The 24862-nt window shown below is 53.7% G+C and overlaps 1 protein-coding gene across 1 annotated transcript in view; it reads right to left on the reverse strand.

Annotated features, from left to right (window-relative positions):
• The window catches only part of BCR (BCR, RhoGEF and GTPase activating protein), a 144072-nt gene that overhangs the window by 46531 nt on the left and 72679 nt on the right, over positions 1-24862 (reverse strand). The window contains exons 3-9 of the mRNA XM_023508839.1: positions 20537-20715; positions 14141-14245; positions 12872-13057; positions 8155-8262; positions 4956-5019; positions 4149-4201; positions 2829-2969 (exon numbers count right to left, since the gene is read on the reverse strand). Coding sequence (XP_023364607.1) covers positions 2829-2969; positions 4149-4201; positions 4956-5019; positions 8155-8262; positions 12872-13057; positions 14141-14245; positions 20537-20715 — 836 coding nt within the window. The remainder of the gene's footprint in view (positions 1-2828; positions 2970-4148; positions 4202-4955; positions 5020-8154; positions 8263-12871; positions 13058-14140; positions 14246-20536; positions 20716-24862) is intronic.

Below are 24862 nucleotides of genomic sequence, written 5' to 3' on the forward strand. Positions count from 1 at the left end.
CCCATCGAGGCCCTGCTCCACTCAATGTCCAGGCCCATCGAGGCCCTGCTCCACTCAATGTCCAGACCAACAGAGGCCCTGCTCCACCCACAACCAAACTGCCGGGGAAGTTTGAAACAGAGCCCGACCCTCCCAACCGGGGCCTCAGACTTGGGTAGCATGCTCAGCTGAGAGGAACACATCCTCTTCCTTGAGACTCCATCTGCCTCCAGGCAGAGCAGAGACAAGAGGAGGGTAGATTAGTCCTGTCAGTTCACAAGGAAGAAAGGGAACCAAAGTCTAACACACCTAGGGACACCTGACCTCACATCCTGGCTTGGCTGCTTAGCCAAGTCCTGCAGCTCCAGGACTGTGCTCTTTAAGCAGCAGCATCAGTGGTGCCCTGACACTGAACAGTGGCCGGCAGGTGCGTGGCTATGTGTATGGGCAAGCCAGTCAATCTCTCTATGCTGCACTTTCTCACCTATGGAAGGGCACATCCCTCTGACCCCATAGGATCCACATAAGAACTCAAGGCCAGTTCCTTCAACAGCGCATACTTGACGTTAACGGCACGCACCAAATTCAGAGATCAGCAGAAGACAAAGCTCTAGCCTCCCAGCCACAAATGCTCTTTGCAGCCTGAAAAAGCAGCTGGCAGAACCCCACCTCCACCCACGGGAGGCCCTGTGGATTCTTTCCTTGCTGGTGACGTAGAGGGTCCTCTCCTACCATCCTTGACACAGATGGTGACGGTGTGGGGAGGTCATCAGCCCTCACTTCCAAATGGTCCGTTGAAGGTTGTGAAGCCCTTTCAGCCTCATGGCCTTATAGAGGCTGTGGGTTCAGTTACTGACTGCAGAGATCACAGATACTTAGGGAAGAAAAAGGGTGTCCTCAAATCAGTCACATCAAACACCAGTATGTGGTGTGGCCTGGCACTGCTACTGCACTGGGGTCTGCAGACTGGCTGGGCAGCCTCACTAGGGGGATGCCCGGGGTTGGAAGGCCCCACTGATTACCAGCATCTGTCCTGGGAATGGACAGGGGGTGGGGCACAGTGCAGGCATGTGTCTGCCATCCTGGCTGGCCACCGTCGAGCCACTACCTTTAACCTGCCCTGGATGCTCTGAACCACGGGGTGCAAGTCAGACTCGTGGTGACTTTTCAGAGGTCCTAAGTCCTTTTCCCCTTTTGCAGCTGAGGCACCCAACTGACCCCTCCTCAATGAGCAATGCCCCTTGTCCAGTCCAGATGCTGGCAAGGTGCAGATAAAGGACTCTGCCCTTGTGAAATGCCCTGCCTTTACCCAGGGGTGTCCAACCTGCAGCCTCTGCGCTGCATGCAGATTCCTTAAGGACCGTTTTGATTACCTGTGGTGTCAAATACGGAGAAAAGTATGCGTGGGCCTTCTCTTTTGCTAATCAGCTTTCCTTAGTGATTAGACAACTCCTATTCTTTGTGCAGGAGAAAAGTAAAAGGGGTGGACACCCACAACACATCCTGCTTGGTCACCCTGAGACCCTGGCAGTGGGTCAGCACAGGAGGAGGCCCATGGGACAAATAGGACAATGAGGGCCTGGCTGCCAATTTCCAGGCAACATCTCATTTTCTGCAGTTCCCTAAGGCTGCAGACTAATGAACTGAACAGGCAGAGGCTTTTCTCTCCAGGTATCCTCCTAAGTGGCAGCTGGACATATAGGGAGCAGACTACAAACCGTGTGAAAGGTGCCTATGTTGTTCCCCAGGTCAGGGTGCCTGTAAAAGAACAGCTGACAGAAGGGAGAAAGAGGAGAGAGAGAGAGGAGGAGAAAGAGGAGGTTCTCAGAGGTAATTACAGTCAGGTTCACATCCTGCATGTGCCTTCCCTGGCCAGATCGCTGTTGTCCTTGCATGAGATCAAAGAGGTTTGGTTTTTTATTTTTTTTTTTGAGACAGAGTCCTATTCTGTTGCCCAGGCTAGACTGCTGTGGCATCATAATGGCTCGCAGCAACCTCTCACTGCTGGGTTCAAGTGATCCTCCTGCTTCAGCCTCCTGAGTAGCTGGGATTACAGATGCCCGCCACACCCGGCTAAATTTTTCTATTTTTAGTAGAGATGGGGTCTCCCTATTGCTCAGGCTGGTCTCGAACTCTTGGCCTAAAGTGATCCTCCCACCTGACCTACAGTTAACTTATTTTTTTTTTTTTTTTTTTGAGACAGAGCCTCAAGCTGTTTTCCTGGGTAGAGTGCTGTGGCATCATAGCTCACAGCAACCTCCAACTCTTGGGCTCAAGCGATTCTCCTGTCTCCACCTCCCAGGTAGCTGGGACTACAGGTGCCCGCCACAACGCCTGGCTATTTTCTGGTTTCAGCTATCATTGTTGTTCAGTGGGCCTAGACTGGATTCGAACCCGCCAGCTCAGGTGTACTGTGGCTGGCGCCCTAGCCGCTTGAGCCACAGGCGCTGAGCTAACTTATTTTTAATGAAAGGGCACTTAGCAAGAAGAAGGGTTCCAGGAGGATAAAATGCTGTCTTCTTTTTTACCTGTCCCCTGGGCTGGAGATGCCGAGTGGGCCAGAGTATGGGGGAAGTGAGGGGAGCCTTGGACATAACCCATTGAGACAGAAAAGCAGAGTCAGCTCAGCAAGGCACAGTTATGGACACTGCCCGAGGATGTGGGGCCTGTGGGGGTCACCCTGCAGCTTTACCCCAGCATCGAACACACAGGACTGGCTGGAACCCTGCCAGGGTGACCCATTCCCAAAGCAGCTCATTTCCTGGTCAGGCTGACCCGTACTGAGGACGGGTGGGGTGGGGGGTGCCGGGTCTCAGCCTAGGGTGTGCTATGAGGCCCCTGCTACTCACCTCTCCCTTCTTTACCGTCATGGATTGCCGGCGAGGCGTGATCTCCTCGTTGATGCTGGAGAGGAAGTTCTGTGAGATCCGGAGGGCATCCTGCAGCAGGGGGTGGTCAGGGTGGCTGGAGGGAGTGTGCTTCAGTAAGTCCTGCACCGGGGGAGACTCCAGTTAGGCAGAGTGCAGTGCTGGCACCCACCAGCCACGGCATGCTGAGCACAGACACTTGGGGCAAAACCAGAGTCCCTAAGTGCCACCCCACCTCTCTTGCTTGGGCCTGGGTTTTGCAGACAATGCTTGTACAAGCATTAGCCGGAAGCAGGTGCCAAGTGGGCACTCCAACAAACCCATGATGGGTGCCCTCTGCCAAGTGGGGCTCCAGCTGTCAAGGCCTAGGGCAGGGCTTCTTGACCTTGGTATTGCTGGCATTTTAGGGCAGATGGCTCTGTTGGGGCAGGGTTAGTCATCCTGTGCACTCTAAAATACTCAGCATCTTCTGTGGCCTCCACATTAGATGCCAGTAGCACCCCTTTGCCTGCAGCTGTGATAGCCAAACACATCTGTGGATACTGCCTTGAGTCTCCTACTAGGGGCACAACTGCCCTGGTCTAGAACCACTGGTCTGTACAGGGACAGGAGAAAGCCCTCGGCTTTCCTGGCTCTTCTTCCTTCAGATAAACACGTAAGCAATTCTGAATCCACAGGCACGCTGACTCTTCCCCTACCAGGAATGAAGTTCCTAGGTTCAGAGAAAGAAAATCCTCCCAGATCCCAAACCCCATCTGCAAAGAGAACCTGGAGAGATGAAATAAGCTTAGAGGAAGGCACTTGGGCTAGCAGTGTCGGGCCGGCCCCCACCCCCACTGCTTGGGGCAACTCCAAGCACCCTGGTTGTGATGAACCCCCAACCCCTGGACTAATCATAGCGGGCAGTGACTGCAGCGCCCCTAGAGTCTGATGGGCCACCAAGAGGGAGCCTTCCATACCACAATCTCAGCCAGGCATGGTGGCTCAGGCCTGTAATGCCAGCACACTGGGAGGCCGAGGTAGGTGGATTGCTTGACCTCAGGAGTACAAGATCAGCCTGGGCAAGAGTGAGACCTCATCTCTGCTAAAAACAGAAAAACTAGCCGGTTGTTGTGGTGGGCGCCTGTAATCCCAGCTACTAGGAAGGCTGAGGCAAGAAAATTGCTTGAGCCCAAGAGTTTAAGCTTATTGTGAGCTGTGTACCACGGCACTCTACCCAGGGGGACAGAGATTCTGCCTCAAAAACAAAACAAAAACCCCACCACAGATCTCACTGGGATGCCACACGGCACTGTGACTCACATGAAGGACAAGTGTGCTCCTTGTCACCCGGTCCACAGGCTTGTAGAGCAAAGCTGCGGAGAGAAAGCCCTGTGAGTGACAAGGCACACATAGGGAAAGGAGACCACCCACCTGCTGGCCCTCAGCCCAAGTGTGAGGGGAGACAGAGCCACCCCAACTTCTACAGGCCCCGGCTCCCCACTGTGCAGGGACAGGGCGGACCCAGAGCACCTCCCCAGAAAGCTTCGGACCTGGAGGTGGGACATCACATGCGGAGTCCAGAGCTGCTCGGCAGACCCGAGCCTACAGGGCTGACCTGCTCCCCAGTACAGATGCACGCTGAGGTCAGAGGACCCTGTGGTGCTCAGTGCTGACCTGGGGACTTCTGGAGGTTGATTCTGAGAGGGCTGTGAATGGATTCAGATGTGGACACAGCTCTTGGCTTGACAGGTGCTCTGAGAACCTGCTTGAGGACACCGGGCTCCAGTGGCACAGGGGTCCTGCTGCCACTGTGCCTGGCCTGCTGTTCTCTCTGAGCATAACTACTAATGCCACTTTGACAACTCACAGAGGAAGTGACTTAAAATTCCTAATACCACTTTCCCAGCAACTCTGGATTCATGCCTTGTCCTGCCACTCAAAACCTGCATTCTACACAGGTCCTTCCCTGCCCCACCCTGCCCCGAGCTGCTCTTTCCTCGCCCCTCCCTTGAAGTTTGAAGTCTGAAACAGGGAAGGCACCAGGGGTGACCCAGCTGGGCACTGCGTCTGCTTTCCTAGCAATGCCCCTTCTGCTGGCACGACTGAGTCTGGGCATGGAGAACTCACTTTCCAAAGAGTTCTTGGTCGTCACTGGATCCTTGGCATCCTTGTTGCTCCTGGCTCTTAGGTTCTGTGGAGAGAAAAGCATGTGTTTGCATGGATGACAGAGCAGCTTTGATATGGCAAAGTTCTGTGGTCAAGGACTTTCAGCAGAAATCTCAGCCTTCTCTCACCACAAAGAGTCCGGATGTGTTCTGAGTCAGTGGATGAAATCACAGGGTAAGCAGAGCCCACAGGCTGTGGGCCACTCAGGACAGAGCTTCTCAGCTGTAGAAATTCTCTGTTCAGGGCAGCTGTCCTGGTGCACTGTCAGAGGCCGGGCAGCACCCGTGGCCTCCACTTATGGGTGCAGGAACACCCCTTTTCTGCAGTTGTGACAATCCTAACTCCAGGCAATGGTAAGTGTCCCCTGTGGGACAAAACAGCCCCTAGCTGAGGGTCTCTCAGAGGATCCTGCTAGCAGGAGGAACAGTTGGGTACCTCAATGCACAGCACTATTTTCCTGGAGTGGTGAGTCAGTGTGTTGGGTACTGGTGGTTCCTAAGAACACTCATCTTTGGAGAGTCCACCCCCACCCACCCTCTTCCCATTTGCAAACGTACATGCTAATGAAAAAATGAGGCACTAAGATCCCCAGGGGGAGAGCAGGGCTTTTCAGTGGATAGGCCATGTTTGAACACAACTGCAATGTAGAAGGCATCACTCATCGGGCCCAAGGTGCAAATAGAAATGAGAAGACACCTGTGTGCCTGAAATCCTCCCTGGGAAGGAGCTGCAGTCGACCCCTGCACTAGGCTTCAGAATAAAAGCACACACCGCTCAGAGACGGAAGGGGCTCCGAGATGGCTCTGCCAACCTCTTTGCCATGGGAAACCTCTCACGACCAAAGACGATGCTTTCTAGTTCACTGGGGCCAAACTCTGCTGGTCACTTTGGCACCTTTCCTAGACGCATCCCTGCAGTGACTGTTATTCCATACATCTGACTCAGGGGTTCTCACAGGGCGTGAAGGGGTGGGAGAGCCACACAGAACACTGCAACACCAAGTGCTCACGCGCCCAGGAGGTGCTTCCACACACAGGCCCCTGGATGGGCAATACCAGGCAGCACAAGGCACATGGTGGTATGTGGGAGTTCCTGCCTCTAGAAAAGTTGTGAGCGTGGTTTAAGCCCACATTTCCCAAACTAGAATGACTCTGGAAGCCCTTTTCATCTGATTCCTATCATCTACTGTCTGGGGAGCTGGTGTTCCATGGAACCCAGCTTGGGCAACTATGATCAAACCTATCTCCCGAGGATCATTTCTCCAGCCTCCCTGTCCTCGAGGGAGAGCTCAAGCCCCCTTGCCCGAGCACCGGCCCCCACACCTCCACACGCCTGCTGAGTCTTCCCCCTTCAGCTTGATTTGTTCTCCTCTGGCAGCTCCAATTTCCCTGGGTCTTTTTTTTGAAACACAGATGAGGAACCAAAGTGGATGTTGCCCTAACAGTAAAAGTGCCACAGAGCTTCTGAGATAGCCAGCTTCCGGCTGAGCTGCCACCCACATCCTACCATGGGCTCAATTTCTGACCTGTGCATGGCTGGAGGGACCACATAACCCCCCCCACCCCCCATCCCAGGTGGCACGCACCACTGTCTCCTCTCTCCTCTGCAAATACACATCTGGGTGAACTTGAACATGGCCACTTAACTGTAACCTGCTCTTAACGGATTAGGTCACTAATTTGTCAATATCACTTGGAATTCTCTGCCACCATTCCAGGGGTTAGGAGGATGGGAAGTTGCTAATTAAAAAAAAAAGAAAAAGAAGAGAAAGAACTGGGGGGTAGAGCAGGTTGGGGGGGAGCCTGCAGCCTTAGGCACCTGCAGATCCTGCTACCAGCAGCACCTGATGTGGAGTGGGGCCCCCACAGGCTCTGCAGGTAATATGTGATACCACAGTGGCACCCCGCCCACTCCACTGCAGTAAATGGTAAAATGACACAAAGCCTCAGAACAAAGCCAGGTGTGACAGCCACAAACTGTGGACCAGATGGAGAGGCCAGACTCACTCCGTATTTCTAGCTCCTATTTGTTTTTTTGAGACAGGGTCTCACTGTCATCTGGGCTACAGTGCAAGTGGCATCATCATAGCTCACTGCACCTTCCAACTCCTGGGCTCAAGTGAGCCTCCTGCCTCAGCCTCCTGAGTAGTTGGGACTGCATGAGTAGTCTGCCACATTCGGCTAGTTTTTGTATTTTTTGTAGAGATGGGGGTCTCACTATTTCCTGGGCTGGTCTAGAATGCCTGGCCCAAGTGACCCTCCCACCTGGGTCTCTCAAAGTGCCAGGGTTATAGGCATGAGCTGCCACGCCTGCCCGTTTCTTAACACTGTGTTTCTCACGCAGAGGAGTGTCCACCGGAGTCCCTGCTGGCTCGGGGAAAGGCAAGTCAGAAACAAGCCCCCAAAGAGGAAAATGCCAAAACTGACACGGAGGGAAAGGCTGGGAAGAAGGCTGTCTAGATACAGACCCCAGGGCCCTGCTGGGTTCCGGTCTCGGCTTGGCCCCCACCCCGTGGACAGCCCACTCTGTATCTGAGGGGCTCTTTTGCGTCCCCGGTGCTAAAACGCCACAGTTTGAGGTGTCAGCCTCATAGGGCTAAATGCAGGAAAGGAGATGGTGGCCCCTGAGACACAGGCCTAGGCTAGTGTAGCTCTGATCTGGGGCTCTGCAGAGCACAGGTGACACAGCCTTTGTTCCCTGGTGCTGGTTCCTCCTGCTCCCAGTTTTCAAGGTTGCGGGCAGGCTAGACTAGGAGAGGGGCAGGACACGCCCTGCCTGGTCTCCAGTGACAGGTGTAAAGTCAGCCCCAGGACTCTCATGGTGACATCTGCTAATGGCAGAACTACGGACATGCTTCCCTGCAGACAGTGCAAGAGTGCCTGAGGAACACAGCCAACCCCTAGAATCAGGCCCTGGCCCTGGGAGGCAGGAGGGTCTGCATATGCCCCTCTGTCTGGGCACAACAGTGCCTGGCACAGGGCTGATCGGAGTAAACCCAGTGCAACCTGGAAACAGCCTGGGTCACAACTAGCCCTGGATTTGGTGCCCTTAGTTCTCTGAGGTCAGGTTCTACCAAACACCAGCCTGCAGCCCGTGGTAGGAGGTGGAGGGTGTGGTGAGAGTTGGAGGTGCACCTGCCCAAACAGCCTCACAGAATTACCTCGGAGATTTCTGCAAACTGAGCGTTGGCCTGACAGCACTTCTCAGCTGTTTCCATGGCAACTCCATAGTTGTCCACAAAGGCCCGGTACACACCCAACTGGCTGGCCTGCAGGGAGGAAGGAAGAAAGTGTTGGACAGGTGCAGGACAGGTACGGGACAGGGGCTGCACCCCATCTTTCTGAGGAACAGGCTCCAGGCACTGCATATGGTGCACAGGCTGCAGAGACCTCAGCTCTTCTGCACTGCTCCCTCCCACCTGATCCCCTCCCCCCAGCACCCTTCCCTCTCCCAGAATGGCATGCTGAGCAGTGACTCACAGCCTGGGCAGGTGTGGGCTCCCTGCCACAGCTGCTTACTCCTCCTACCCCACCCACTTAAACGGGGACACCAGCAGCAGGTAAAGTTCAAAGCTGTTAGTGAATCTGGACAAGGGTCTTTACGTAGGTGAGACTGAACAACACCTCGTCACTCTGGCTGCAGGAAACCACCCTGAACTTGGAGGTCAGTGCCCCCAGCCTACGTAGATACAGTGCTCTGCTCACATCCATCCCTTAGGCAAGGAATACACAGTCCAGCTGTCCTGGCAGAAAAGGGCCTCCCACTGCCCAGGCATAAGCCTGTCCTAGACCTGGTGGGAATGTCCACGGGTCATGCTACACACCCGGCAGGTGGAAGACCTGTCAGATGTAAGGTGAGAGGCATTTAGTTTGTCCTTTACACACCAAAGGTATCTAAGGAGTGTCTCTTCACCCGCTCATCTGAGCAGTAGCTTCTGGGCCCCCCATCACCTTTAGAATCGGGGGGGGGGGATTCAGTTCTTCACTGGGACCAGGGACCACCAAACCTAGACCTGGGGAGGGGAGGAGCAGATCCAGAGACTCGCTGGCCAGGACAGGAAACCCCCACTGCAGCCAGTGGGGAGCTGGAAGCCTGAGGCATTCACTGCTCCTGATGTTTGTTCTATGTCAAACCTAAATTTTATTTCCACATGCATTTGCATTTATATTGAATTTTACGTTTCCAGAGACACTGGGTGAACCAGGCATGTGGCATTGTCTGGTCTTTGTGCTCACACCCCCCTGAAGCTGCACAAAGGGCCTCAGGGGTACGAGGAAAGGGCCCTGCCTCACTGACCATGCTGGATGAGAGCCTGCAGACTTGATAACCCCCAGAGCTCTTCTTCTTCCCCGCCTCCTGCCTTCCCTAGTCACTGAGTACAGCCCTGCTTCAGGCCTTGTCACCACAGCTGTGAATAATGCAGACACTGTGTGGCTCTGTGCAGCCAGTGTTCCAACAGGAGAGAACCTGATAAATCAGTGAGCACACAACATGGGCAATGTAACCACAGATGGCTACAAGCAGGGAAGGTCGCAGGGTGCCAGGTGACAGGATGCCTTAGAGATCACAGTCAGGACAAGAGAGGGGAGGACCCTTTCATGACTTCCTCCTCTGCCTTGTCCCAGGAATGCAATCTTCCAGGTACTCTGTGAGAAGTTCTGGCTGATCAAAATCAGAGCTGCATGGATTACAGCACAAACGGAGACCACTTGCCCCTGCTCTGTTGTGCAGAGAGGGGCGTGGCCGTGTTGCTGCGGTCCTGTTTTCCACCAGAAACGCAGGGTCAGGGAAAACACATCCTGATAAAATAAGCCTGATCTGGCCTCTGTCTTTCAATAAACGTCCAGGTCACTGAAGGTAACCAAAGTCAAAGGGACTGCTGCAGAGTGAAGGTGATGAGAGAGACGTGATGACCAGGTCTCTAACATGATCCCGGACCAGATCCTGCATCAGAGAACACCAACAGCTACAAAGACCCCAGCCTTGGTGGGGGGCTATTTATACAGACTGAGTGAGACTCGGTAGTGTCCCATCAACGTGAAAGTTCCTGAATTTGACAAATTCACTGTGCGTTACAGAAGAGAATGCCCTGTTCTTACCAAACACACAATGAAGTATTCGGGGGAAAAAAAGTGTATCAGCCAAGTGTATCAGCTAAGGCTTATGCAGAAGTCTTTGGAGCCAGAGAGAACAACAGGCAGGGGCCCACTTGGGGCCTTCTCCCTTGTGGGGTGTTTTCTTTTTCTTCCTTTCTTTCCTTTTTTTTTTTTAAAGATAAACTTAAAAAAAAAAAGTGTGTGTATGTATGTGCCTGCATGTATAAAAAGATAGAGCAAGTGTGGCAAAATGTCACAGCCATTGTATGTGAGTTCTCTATACTATTCTTGTAACTCGCAAGTCTGAAATGATTAGAGAACAACCACCACCACCAAACCTGAGCTGATAAAATTTCAGCTGGAAACAAACCCCAGAGCAGGAAGGGGTGGGTGATAAGGGCTGATCTGGGTCAGGCTGTCTGTGCCACTGGACGGAGCTCAGAGTTCCCTGGCTTGGGAAGAGGTGTGGAAGCCAGGCAGGGTGCTGTGACTTCCTTTGGTCCTAAACTCTCCCAGCTGGGGAGGCTGCAGGAGCCCAGCGGGGCCTGAGCTGCTTGGAGGGCAAACACGGAGACCATCTGTCCTGGGGAGTCCTCAGTGCTTAGCCTGGCGTGCATGTGCGTGAGCACTCAGCATGTGGTGACTAGGGCACAACTTCCTTGTCTCTCTCCCCAATCTTCCTGCTGGCACATCAGATGCACAAAGGTATTCAAGGACACCAGAGGAAGCTTTCCAAACTTCAATTCCAATGTTCATCAGACGATTAAAATGGAAAAAAAAAAGTTTCTGAGAGATTTCAGAACATTATTTGGGAAAGAGCTCTGGATATGTCCCTCCCCACCCCACCCCCCAACCCACCCCAACAACTGGCTTCTCTGCTTCCTAGGACGACTACAGGCTGAGCCAAGTCCACTAGGTTTAAATTGCTCATTCCTAAGGGGAAGAAATGGGTGGGGCTTCAAAGATGGAGGGGACACCTACATCAAAATACAGCCTCCTCCTCCCTGTCTATGGGGAAAGGAGCCCCAGTGGGCAAGAATCTGAACAAAAGAAGGGCTTTATGCATTTCTCATGCCTCAGCTCTGCCTGAAGTCCAATGGGTCTGCGGCCCATGGTGACACAGGGAGCGGCTGCCTATAGGAAAACCATGCCTTGGAGCAGAACACTTAGGCCCAAGCCCAAGCCAAGGCCAAGGCCAGAGTCAGCACAGCTGGGTGTCATTGTGAAAGTCCTTAGCATTAAATGTGCTGGAGACACAGCCACATGGATGCCCTGTTTTTATCATTTCTCTCTGCCAGGACCCTCTCAGTACCTAAGAGCAATTTTCCCACTATTTTTACTTATTTATTTATTTATTAAATCACAGCAGTGCACATTAATACTATCATAGGGTGCAGTGTACTGTTTCTGTATACAATTTGAAATACTTTCACCCAACTGGTTAACATAGCCTTCATGTCTTTTTCTTAGTTATTGTATTAAGACATTTAATCTACATTTAGAGAGATTCGCATTACCCTTATAGGATGAACCATAGGCGTGATCCCACCAATCACCCTCCCCTCTCCCCTCTCCCCATATTCCTGGGCTAAAATTGGGTTATCGCTTTCCTATGAAAGCTATAAATTAGTTTCAAAGTAGGCTGAGTACACTGGATACACTACTTTGATTTTTATTGCCCAAGTCTCCCCTCCTCATACCATCTTTTTAAAAAAAATTCTCCTGGCAGTGCCCATAGCTTAGTGGTTATGGTGCCAGTCACATGCATCGAGGCTGGCCCTTCCAAACCTGGCCTGGGCCTGCTAAACAACAATGACAACTGCAACAAAAAAAATAGCCAGGCATTGTGGTGGGCACCTGTAGTCCCAGCTACTTGGGAGGCTGAGGCAAGAGAAACGCTTAAGGCCAAGAGTTGAAGGTTGCTATGAGAACTTCAGCCCAAGAGTTCGAGTTTGCTGTGAACTGTGACACCTCGGCACTCTACTAAGGGCGACATAATGAGACTGTGTCTCAAAAAAAAAAAAAAAAAAGTCTTCCAGGCTGGGAGGATCACTGGAAGACAGGCATTTGAAACCTCTGTTAGCAAGTGAGAGAACCTACCTCTACAAAAAAATGGAAAAGTTAGCTGGGTGTGGTGGTGCACACCTGTCATTCCAGCTACTTGACAGGCTTGAGCCCAGGAATTTGGGGTTGCTGTGAGCTATGGTGACACCACTGTACTCTAGTGCAGACACCAGAGAGAGACCCAGCTAAAAAAAAAATCTCCTAGTGATTCAAGGACTTTTAATTCAAGTAACTGCAAAAATGAAATAAAGGAAAATCAACCCTTCTCTACTTCCACTGGTGCTTCCCTCTCCAGCCAGTGTTTGTCTCCTGTCTTCTCTGTCCCTTGTCTAAGTCCTGCTGTCCTGGGCAGTGCACCATTTTGATCCCCAGTGCCTTTAAGGGCGCAGGTGCGCCTGTCTGGAGCCTGGAATCCTGAGTAAATTCAGTGGAGGTGGGAGATGGCGGGTGTCAGGGAGGGAGGAAAGGTGAGAAGCCCCACATGCTGATCTCGAAGCTGGGTGGGCAAAATCCCCCCAGTCTCTCCCTCCTCACAACCTGCACTTTGGCATCTTGGGCACCAAAACACAGCTGGCTCTGACTCGAGGCCATCATCTCGGTGTCTGATGGCAGCACACACCTTCAGGCAGAGCGGCAGACCTGACCCCTGCCCGGCCACCAGCCCCCAGCACACCCTAAACCCAGGAGAATGCCCCACAGCTGCTCCCAGCCACTCACCAGCTTCTGGAAGAGGTCGCCCACCCGCTGCTGGTGGCTCCACTGCTGCACTCGCGGGAAGAGCCCATCGTAGAACTCCTTGTGGATCTCATAGAGCTCAGGCACTTTGAAGAAGATGGTCTCGATCTGCTGACTGGTCAGCACTGGCTGAGAGGTGGTGGCAGCAGCTTTCAAAGGCTTCATGGGCTGGAAGAAGACACAGATCAGAGGGCCTGTCATTCATTGGTGCACTGCACAACCATCAAAAATTTGGGGGTTATGTGACACACATAATCCCCCCCTCCTTTTTTTTTTTTTTTGGCAGTTTTTGGTTGGGGCTGGGTTTGAACCTGCCACCTCTGGCATATGGGGTCGGTGCCCTACTCCTTTGAGCCACAGGCACCGTCCTTGTTTTTTTTCTTTTTTAGACAAAGTCTCTCTCTGTCACCCTGGGTAGAGTGCTGTGAAGTCATAGCTCACAGCAACCTCAAACTCTTGGACACAAGCAATCCTCCTATCTTAAGTCTCCTGGGACTAAAGGCACCGGCGGCAACGCTCAGCTAGTTTTTCTATTTTTAATAGAGATGGGTGGCTCAGCGCCCGTGGCTCAATGGCTAAGGTGCCTGCCACATACACCTAAGGTGGCGGGTTCGAATCCAGCCCAGGCCCACCAAACAACAATGACTGCAACCAAAAATAGCCAGGTGTTATGGTGGGTGCCTGTGGTCCCAGCTACTTGGAAGGCTGAGGCAGGAGACTTGCTTGAGCCCAGCAGTTGGAGGTTGCTGTGAGCTGTGATGCCACAGCACTCTATCCAGGAGGACAGCTTGAGGCTCTGTCTCAAAAAAAAAAAAAAAAAAAAAAAAGAGAGATGGGAATCTCACTCTTGCTCAGGCTGGTCTCAAACTCCTGAGCTCAATGGAGCCGCCCCCCTTGGCCTCCTAGAGTGTAGGATTATAGGCCACCATGCCTGGTCATCCTTTTATTTTTCAATCCCATAAAAAAAATAAAATTTGAGGGCAGCGCCTGTGGCTCAAAGGAGTAGGGCGTCAGCCCCATATACCAGAGGTGGCGGGTTCAAACCTGGCCCTGGCCAAAAACTGCAAAAAAAAAAAAAAAAAATTGAAAACCAGTTTGGTGTGGTAACTGAGTTTACCATCAGTATCCACCCCAGGGAGGGTGAGCTGCCCCCAGGCCCCAACGGCTCCCCTCAGACTGGTGAGTGAGAGTCCCCCATCCCCTGGAACTTTACCCTCAACCCCTGCTTAGCCCCCTCCACATCTTCCTCACCAACAGCAGCGCCTCCAGGTGGCTCAGGTAAGTCTCCTCGCTAGCCAAGATTCCAGACAGGACCCATTTTCTCATCTCCAAGCCCTTTTCTAAGTCCAGTTCACTCTGCCGGAGAAACAATAGAAGTCAGACTGGGGTGGAGGGATGGAGCAGGGGTCCTCACACTTTTTAAACAGGGAGCCAGTTCACTGTCCTTCAGACCACTGGAGGGCCAGACTGAGGGCCCTGGGACGAGTCGGCTGCTAAGCAGGACAGGCAGGCAAAAACACCCAGCAGGCCAGATAAATGTCCTAGGTGGGCCGTAGTTTGAGGACGCCTGGGACAGAGAGGTAGAGAGGTGGAGAGGGACGCTCATGTCGGCCCCTCTCAGAGAGGAAGGCCTGCCTGTCCACTTCTGGACAAGTCCCTCCAGAAGGCTCCACATGGAATTAAAAGGTAGACAGGGGAAGGGATGGTCTTGGCACACACTCAGCCACTTGCTCACGGTCCCTTACAAATTCTTGGGTGGGGCACATTCTAAAGCCAAGGGCCACCCCTGGTCTCAACATACTGGGAGATGGGAAGTCCGGTGCTGAGCCGGCTGGGCAAGCCTCTCCCACACCTCCTGCCTGTGATGGAGGAGCAGCTACCCCGGCCCAGTCAAGTAAGAAAAACAAGACTCTGACCTGACCCAAAGGGACACTGGAGCCCAGCTCATGGCCACCCTGGCTCCCCTCCAGACTGCTCACCTGGCGTCCTCCTTGCCCACAGTCTCTGCCGTTGCTTCCACCTGACCCTTGGACTGCTGGGGCCTGGGCAGCACCGCCCTTCCACACCCTTTCCCACGGACTACCACCTGTCCAAGGGCAACCCTGGGCTTGGTGCTCATAGCCTTTGCCCCCTGACCCTGTGCTCTAGACTCCTGACTGTGTTACAGGTGGGCTATAACCAAGTCCCCTCTCCAATTGACATCCTGGCTGAAAGCCTGGTGAGGCTCCATTGCCTCTGCCTCCAGAAGACAGAGCTGAGACACTGCTGGGTGTGACCAGGGACAGAGTGCCCATCCCTTGGGAGACCTCACTCTAATCCTACTTATGATGATACTGTGGGTGGAGTTATGTCTCCCAAATCTGTAAGTTGAAGCCCTAACCCCAGTGCCTCAGAAAATGGCCGTATTTGGAAACCCAGGCTTTAAAGAGGTGATGAAGTTAGAATGAAGTCACAAGGGAAACCTCAGGACAGACGCATAGAAGACAGCCCCAGAGATAATCCTGCTGGCACCCTGATCTTGGACTTGGGCCTCCAGGACAGTGAGAAAATAAATTTCCCCAATGTGTGGTGCTTTGCCACAGCAGCAAACCAATACACATGATGACGCCAAAGGCAGTATGAACTCCCGCCATGCCACTCCTTCCGCCCCAGCCACCAGCAGAGCCAGGGATTGGCCCTGTTCCCAGCACGCCCTCTGGGCTCCTCCTGCTTGCCCTGTGGTCAGAGGGCAGTGCCAGTGTGGGAAGCAGCTCTGCATCCACCAAAGATGATGTGACAGTCCTGTCCCTGGGGCTGGGCAACAGGTGTGGAGCTAGAGCTGTGGCCCCTGCCACCACTTACTTTCCCCAACCTCTCAAGGAAAATCACTGACTGGGGAAGGCTCCATGTCCTGTCCTGTGCCTTGTAGAATGCTGACCTCTACCTACCATATGTGAGTAATGCTCTCTTCCCCAGAAGTGACCCCACATCCTCCAGGGGCCAAATCACACATGTGAAAACTGCTGGGTGGAAGGAAGGATCTGACCCAGGCAGGCCCTTTGGTGTCTCTACAGAGTTTGGAATCAGGACCCCAGCACAGCCGCTCTGTCTCTGTAACCACTTCCCAGGCCCATGTCATGGTACAAATGGCAGGTTCCACAGAGGACCCAGGGTTTGCCCTTGGTCTCTGGCAAATGCCCTCTGGCTTTGAGCCTCAGTTGCTTGTGTATAAACTGGGGAGGGGAGCTCAATCCCTCTGCCCTCCTCCTGGGGCTTATATCACACCCTCACCTGCCCACTGGGACCACCTAGAAAGCCTTTCTGGGCCACTACTCACTGCACTAAGAATCTTCTAAGCGTGTGCAGGCCCCTGAGTGTGTGTGTGAGCTATGAGTATGCGTGTGTGCACAAGTGCGCGTGCAGGGACAGCCAAGACCTGTGCTGAGGGCCTGGCACAGTGGCTCACGCCTGTAATCCTAACACTCTGGGAGGCAGAGGCAGGCAGATTGCTTGAGATTACAAGTTCAAGACCTGCTTGAGCAAGAGAACTTTCTCTAAAAAATAGCCAGGCATGGTGGTAGCGGGCGCCTGTAGTCCCAGCAGGAGGATCACGATCACTTAAGCCCAGGAGTTTAGAGGTTGCTGTGAGCTATGATATCATGGGATGCTCTCCAGGGTGATAAAATTAGACTGTGTCTCCAAAAATAAAAAAAGAAAGAGAACTAAAAGACCTGGGCTGAGACAGAGCGGGTCCAGGAAAGGACACCCAGGTCCCACACACATACTTTTCCTCAGGGCATGGCTGTACCTGGACTGGAAACTTCCTGTGCCCAGCACAGTGCCTGGAACACCTCAGTACACAACAAAATTCATTTAATAAATGAATCAATGGGCTCGGCGCCTGTGGTTCAAGCGGCTAAGGCGCGAGCCACATACACCTTAGGTGGCGGGTTCAAATCCCCAGCCCGGGCCCGCCAAACAACGATGGCTGCAACCAAAAAAAAAAAAAATGGCCGGGCGTTGTGGCGGGCGCCTGTAGTCCCAGCTACTTGGGAGGCTGAGGCAGGAGACTCGCTTGAGCCCAGGAGTTGGAGGTTGCTGTGAGCGTGATGCCATGGCACTCTACCCAGGGGGATAGCTTGAGGCTCCGTCTCAAAAAAATAAATAAATAAATAAAAAATAAACGAATCAATGAGTGGATCTGAAAGACCTGGTGCCAGACTCAGTTACATCTTCACGAAGCTCTGAGGACTCCTTTAGCATCTCTGCACCTGTGCCCAGAAATGAGCGGGCTCTGGGAACCTGCAACTGTCAGCTGAGCCTGCCTTGGGCCCTGAAGTGCTGCTAAAGCACTCTGCCCATGGTGCACAGACTTGGTGGGGGCCTGTGACACCCCCTCCGTCTAGGGTGGATGTGGCCCTCGCCTGCCCTTACAGGTGCCTGGACACTGCTCCCCCTTCCACACCAGGAAAGGTGAAGGGAACAGCAGGTCTCTAACCGCAACAGCCATGAGCATCCTGCTCATGTTTGGGGAACAATCTTGCTGCTGTGAGCTCCAGAGAGCCAGTGGTGGCCCCACCCAGCATAAGAGGCTGGTGCCTGCGGGTGGAAGGCTGGGTCTTGTCTCACCCACACGGTTTGGACAGCCAGGAGGAAAAATCGCGCAGACAGGACAGCGCCCAGTCCCTCTCCTAGTCCTGAAGGGTGGGGCCGTCAGGGGAACATCTGGCCCAGGGAATGGGCTGGGTAGGGAGAAGACAGGAAGAGGGCGTGTCTCTTCCCCCCCAGACTAAGAACCTTCTGGGGTGCTGAATGGTGCTGGTGGCATTAGACGGAGATGACCTGGAAACCAGTCAACCTCGCATTGGAGGGTGAGGAGGGAAAGAGCGGAGAGCAAGAGAGAGCAAAGGTCCCTAGCAGGGATCAGGGCTATTTATAACAACTCGAGCCGTGGGGCCACACGTGCTGGTTCTGTGAAAGGCCAAGCTATGCAGGCAGGGCGCTCAGGCAGGAGGAAGCCAGAGGCGAAGGGCAACTGGAAAAAGCAGGTGGTGATGAGGAAGGAAAATCCTCCTCCTACTACCTGGGAGGGGCAAACACCGCAGAACTGGAGCCTAAAAAAAACAACAAAGACCCCACAAAGCAGGCAGGGCTCACAACAACCAGGCAGTAAAAGCTCACAGGGGGACTCAGGTGAACAAGCCCGGTGCCAGGCCTCTGTCAGGCCAGCAGCTAAGCCATAGTCCCCCTGATCTGGAGCAGCCCATGCACAATTGGGGTGCAATGCCCTGGGCTGCAAGGTGCTCCTGGCTGCGGCTGTGTGGCCAGCACAGCTGCTTGAGAGAAGACCCTCTCTCTTTAGGGCTGGACAAGGACAGTGTCTTCACCATACAGAGCAAGGCCCCTCATGTACACAGAGGGCAGGGGCCAGGCTCTAGGCAGGGTCACATGCTAGGGGGCTGCTGCAGCAAACCCTCGGCGGACCAGTTCTCCAGATGGGAAGATCCTCGCGTGCAGGGCAGACAGCACCATTCCTGTGCCTGCCCTCGTTAGCACACACTGTCCCAGTGAGCCACCATGTGTAAATCCTTCCTGCAGCCCCCCAGGCAACGGGGTGCCTAGACCCTGTCCAAGCTTACCTCCCTCCCCTTTCTGTGTCCACAGAGAAGACCCGTACCCAGAGTGCACCAAGCCCCTGAGAGGCCCAACCCCCAAAGCCTCAAGCCTGCTGGCAAGGACCAAATGAGAGGTTGGGGTTGAGCCTACCCAGGAGATCGGAGGACAGGATGAGCAGGCTGACACCCATTCCTGCCCCCGCTACACCAGAGATCAAAACTGAAAGAAGACACGTGCTCGGCTTGCTGCAAGGCCAGCAGGGAACCCACAAAGCCAAGGCTGTGTGGCTTCCAGGGAGCAAGGGGCTCCTACCCCATGCTCCAAGGCCTGAAGAGAAAAGCCCAACCAGAGGGCTCTGGAACATTCAGAACCTCTCAGCCCTCCTCAGTCAGCCCCCACCCTCCATCAGGCCCTGCTCTGGGCCCCTGGAGTGCTTGGGGTTAGAGACTCCAGACCTGACAGACTTGGATCTACAACTCCTGCCCAGTGTGTCCAGTGAGAAATTTCTACCGGCTGCTGTGGCGGCCAAAGGAGGATGCAGGGGTCAGGGACTAGGATCTGAACAGCTCCACAGGCTAGGAGCTGGGTCCTGAGAGGTGTGGGGTGACCTCTCAAGTCAGAGCCCAGGGGGTTGGGAGGCCCCTGCCCCCTGGATAGGGCCTGGGGCACAGCATGGCACATCAGACTCCCCTTAGGTACATCATGGGCTGGTCAGGTGAAGACAGCTCTGCGGGGTGATGGATGGATAGGGATGACCCAGCCTGAGCTCAGGACTCAGCATCCTGCCTACTTGTTCAGGACCGTGGGGATCCTTCTCTGTACCAAACCACACTCATAAAGCTGCAGCAGAGGGGATGTGCCAGGACGGCCGGGCAGCTGAGGGGAAGCCTATCAATCAAGGAATCAGGATGGCTTTGAACCTCGTGGCTGTGTGGCCCTGAGTAAGTTACTGAGCCTCTCTGAACTTCGGTTTCCTAATCTGTAAGATGGTGACACTGGACACAGGGTGAGAAGCTGTGCAGGGCTACAGCACACGTGAGCCGCGTGGAGCAGCTACATGTCCCACACTGGTCCCCACCCCATCCCCATGTCTCAGAAAGAGGAGCTGGCTCTGCACAAAAGCAAAGATAGGCAGCAGGGGAGAGACGCTCTTCCCAGGGAGCAGCACAGGTCTCTCTCACTTCTGTTTTTAAACTAGGGACCAAGTCATGCAGAGATGGGACAGTATTTGTCATCAGGGACCAAAAAGACAGAAGGGAGAACCACCCTGGACAGGTGATCTTCTTAGCCTAAGAAGGAAGGAACCAGGAGGTCAAAGGGGGGGGAGGGGGCCCTTGCCCTTGTGGTGGGGGTTCATGTCTGATCCCCAAAGCACTGCTGAGAGGAGTGAGGACTACGCCAGGCTTGGTTACCTCAGAGGGACAGCATGCCCAGCTTGCTGCCACCTTGGGGCTATGTTCCCACATGATGGGGGGTGGCTGGTCTACAGGCCTTGGAGTACAGAGCACAGCACCTACTGAACGTGCCACTACTCTAGCCATGTGCCCTCAGGACGCCAGCAAGGACCTTACTCCCCCACGAGTACAGTGGAGGGGACAGCAATGCTAGTACCACAGGGGTGCTAATGAGGATCAAGGGGGAACTTCCAGGAAGGGCCCTGCTCACATGGATGGAGCCATCGTCAGTGCCCTCTCTGGTAAAAGGGAGCAAGCCTCCTTCGCAGAGACAGGACCCCACCCCAGCTCAGGCACTTACGGGAGCCACCATGCAAACCGGACTGGTTTGGGTGATGGCCTCAGCCTCAAGACCATGCTGTGTCCACCTCCTCCGTGCTCAGTTCACATAGCCTTCCATGATCTCCCTGCTCGACATATCCAAAAGATCACTGTGGAGCCAGATACAGGGATGAAGGAGTCTCCAGTGACTGCCTGACTTGCCAGTAATCGGCTGCTCCATTTTGGACCTGCTCTGTGAACCCTGAGCAAGTGTCTGGGCTTCAGGGGCCTCACCTGGCCCACCAGCCCCGGGCGGGGAGGCACCATGGGGACTCACCGCTTTGGTGGACTCAGGGGCTCCCAAGGCCAGCGCATCCCGGCTGCCCCTGCCCTTGCTGCTGAGGTGGGGCGAGGAGGAGGGTGAGTCGTCGATGTAGGGCAGCCTGTCCTGCCGGCGCTGCTCCTCGGCCCGGTCCGTGGCACAGCTGTACCCAGGCGACGTGCCGAACGAGGTATCTGTGTGTGCGAAGAAGCAACCAGGGTTAGAGACAGAGAAGGTGGCCAGGAGACTGTCTCCCCAGGAGCATCCATCCTCTGCCTGTCCTAGCAAGCACCCAGGCTGACACCTGTGTCTGTCACCCACAGACGTCTCCAAGGATCCTGGGTATGATGACATCACCTTTACAACAGACTACCAGAGACCACAGAGTGAGGAGGTGTGAATATCATCTCATCCTCTGGACACTAAAAGGCTATGCTTTGAAATGCTGTCTGGGGCACACTGCCCTTGGTGGGGGGCAGAGGTGACATGTATTTGAAATATGTATTTGGGTTCAGCGCCCTTGGCAGAGTGGTTATAGCACCGGCCACGTGCACCGAGGCTGGCAGGTTCAAACCCAGCCTGGGCCTGCTAAACAATAATGCAACTGCAACAAAAAAAATAGCTGGGCATGGTGGGCGCCTCTAGTCCCAGCTACTTGGGAGGCTGAGGCAAGAGAATTGCTTAAGCCCAAGAGTTGGAAGTTGCTGTGAGCTGTGACACCACAGCACTCTACCCAGGGTGACACAGTGAGACTCTGCCTCAAAAAAAAGAAATATATATTTGTTCTCTGGACCCTGTTCTTTCACTTTCCCGGCATGAGGCTCCTAAAACTTTTAGAACCTCCAAAATAATAAAAGTATTTCTGTATGCCCATGAGATGACAGGTGGCTGTGGGCTCCTAAGCAGCCTTAGAAAGGGCTTGGTTCCCAAGGGGACTAACCACATCATTAGATGACTGGAACTTCTGGCCCTATGCCTAACCTCAATCTCAACCTCTTAAGGCTGAGCTGATCGCCAGCAGCCAATGATATGAGCAATCATGCCCACATTTTGAGACCTCTATAAAACCCCCCAAAGGACAATGCTGGGCGAGCAGGGAGAGGCTGACTGCACAGTGGCCAGCCCCGGGAGGACAGGGCAGCACACAGGCATCTCTGCTGATGGCTCCTGAGATGCACCCTTTGATAAGCTGTTTTCCTGAGTTCTGTGAACCATTCTAGCAAATGGTCAAACTCAAGCAGGGGCTCATGGGAACCACAGTTTATAGTTTGTAAATACCAGCTGAAGTTAGGGGCAGTCTTATGGGACTGAAATTTTGGGGCATCTGAAGTTAAGGGCAGTCTTATGGGACTGAAGTGTTAGGCATCTTGTAGGACTGAGCCCTTAACTTATGGATCTGATATAGGTAGAGTCAGAACTAAGTTGAAATTGTAGGACACTCAGCTGATGTGTGCAATCAGAAGATTGCTTGGTATGAGAAAAACCCTCCTCACTGGGTTATTTAAGGGTTTAGCATGAATAGAGAAAAACACAGTTGTTTTCTTCCCCACACAGGTGGCCTAGGCGATTGCAGAAAGGTGGACCCCAAATGATAGCATTTTGCTGTCAGGGACAATTCTTGCACGCCTGCCACTGTGAGCAGCAAGTCTCACCATGGTCTGCCAGTCCCAGCCCAAGGATCTGGGCTACAGCCCTCCCCACGCGCAGCCCACCCTCTGGCTGACTCACAAAATCCCAGGCCACCCTTACCCCAATCTGAGTACACCACGAGGACAGGGTGGCTTTTGCTACAATAGGCTCCCTGCCTTTGGGACTGTGTAGTCACAGAGTAACATGTCCCTCCCTCAGGCACCTCAACAGAGTCACTCCCTTCCTACAGGCTGAATGACAAAGCCCAGAGCACAATTCCAAGGCCTCAGCCATCTGGAGCCCCTCCACGGCCCATGCCCAGTTTCAGCTTTCTGAGTGGACTCCTTGCTACAGACGTTGACCAACAAAGACCCAACCCAATGCCCTATCTCTGAGGACCCCTTCTCCTCTCCCTCCAAATAGTGCCTTCCTGGCCCACAGGATTTCCAAGAGGTCACCCTGACTGGGCCACGTCACTCTCACATGACTCACCAGTAAGCAGCCCTGCCCAAAGGTTACCCCAGAGGTTCATGAGTTTATAACTGCCACCAAACATGCCCAGGCCAAGTGAGCAGAGGGCCACCCCCAGGCCTCCAGAGCAATCTCCGAGGGGTACTGTTTGTAGTTCTTTCCACATGGGCAGCCAGGAGGAGCCTTGGAGCTAGAGTGACCTGTGGCTAGCTGTGGGTGTCCAAGATGGCAAAGTCCCAGCTTCCTCTCTGGCTCTGCCTCTCCCAGCTTCTCCACTTCTGTCCAGCAGGACCTAGCGTCTTCTAATAAGTGGCCATGGAGGCTTCCCGGAGGACTCTAGCAGGTAGGCAGGGCTGAGACCTACTGAGCTACTCCACCCTGGTGTCCAGCACCAAGCCTGTTGCAACACTCACCTGTGGTCTGTCCTAGGTCTGAACACAACCGCTGACCACAAAGGCCAATCTGGGTTCTGCCTGTGAGCCCAGGAGGGTCAGCAAGAGCTGGCTCTGGGTTGAGAACAGCAGCTGAAGTGGGGGCACCAGAATAGGGGCTCCTCTTGTGGCCCCAGTAAACTATACAGAGGACCTTGTCTCCTTAATCCCCAGGACATCTAAGGGGCTCCAGGTACCAAGATGGTTTTCATTGCTCAGCCCAGCCAGCCTTAGGGAGAGAGAAGTGGGATGGCTTTTGGGAGAGCTCTTTTTTCTTTTTCTTGAGACAGTCTCACTGTGTCACCCTCAGTAGAGTGCCATAGCATCACAGCTCACAGCAACCTCTAAGTCTTGGGCTTAAGTGATGCTCTTGCCTCAGCCTCCTGAGTAGCTGGGACTACATGCACTCGCTATGACGCCTGGCTATTTTTTGTTGCAGTTGTCATTGTTGTTTAGCTGGCACAGGCCAGGTTAAACCTGTCAACCTTGATGTATGTGGCTAGCACCGTAACCACTATGCTACGGGCGCTGAACCCATGGTGGGATTTCTTAGCACGAAGGCTCTAGTCCTCCCCAACTGCCACCTCTCTGTGTGAGTCAGCTCAGGTCACTGAAGCTATCCATGCCTCAGCCTTCCTGACTAGAGGATCAATAAAGACCCACTAGCTCTAAGATCCCACTGTTACCATTTGAGGAAGGCCCCACCCATCCCACCTTTACCTCCTAACCCCACCCCCAACAACTTCCTCAGCTGAGGTCCCTCCCCACGGCTCCCCTGGACCAGGCCTTTACATTAGCTCAGAATTGTCCATGGGCACAAAAGTCTCTAAGAACCTTTCAATGGTCTTGCTTCTTTTCTAATGACAACCTTTTTTTTTTTTTTTGGAGACAGAGTCTCACTTTGCCACCTTCAGTAGAGTACCATAGCATCACAGCTCACAACAACCTCAAACTCTTCGGCTCAAGTGATTCTCTTGCCTCAGCCTCCCGAGCAGCTGGGACTATAGGCGCCTGCCACAATGCCCAGCTATTTTTAGAGACGGGGTCTCACTCAGGAGCAGGCTGATCTTGAACCTATGAGCTCAGGCAATCCACCCGCCTCAGCCTCCCAAGTGCTGCAATTACAGGCGTGAGCCACTGAGCCCAGCTTCTTAATGACAATCTTTTAAGCACAGGGGAGGACCTCTTACCCAGTGCCTCCACTTGAGCTCCACAACGAGACTATACTGACTCACGCCCAAGGTCAAATCCACACCGACTAGCTAACCAACCCAGTAAGAACTTCAGGCAGAGATTTGGGGTCCCCTAGCTCACTCCAGAGGAACCCTAACACTCCATGTTTGAGAAACAAAGCACTGGCTTAGCAATGCCTGGGCTGGGACCACTGCAAGATTTAAGGGCCCAGCGAGGTTTTCTCTGCCAGGGCTGAGTGGGATCATCAGCTTTGTGCGGACACTCAGACTCTGCTGAGTAATTATGAGGCTCCTGGACTTAACTAAGACCCCAGCTGTTTCCCTATTCTGCACAGAACTCCAACTGAGGTCTGTGTGGCTGAAGATTATAAACCCAGACAACCTGGATACCCCTGATATATTCCACCTGCAGGTTTCAGCACTGTCCCAGCCACCTTGCTGCCCCCCTATCTTGCTGGCTCCTTAAGCCTGCTCCTGTCCTAACCAGCACCTAGTGACTTGTCTTCTCACAAAGCAGTTTTCTTTTTCTTTTTTTTTTGTAAGATAGGTCTTATTTTGTTGCCCTCGGTAGAGTGCTGCAGCGTCATAGCTCGCAGCAACCTCAAACTATTGGGCTC

This window comes from Otolemur garnettii, unplaced genomic scaffold (assembly GCF_000181295.1).
Source record: "Otolemur garnettii isolate 467f Iridium unplaced genomic scaffold, OtoGar3 scaffold00281, whole genome shotgun sequence".
NCBI classification, from domain to species: Eukaryota; Metazoa; Chordata; class Mammalia; order Primates; family Galagidae; genus Otolemur; species Otolemur garnettii.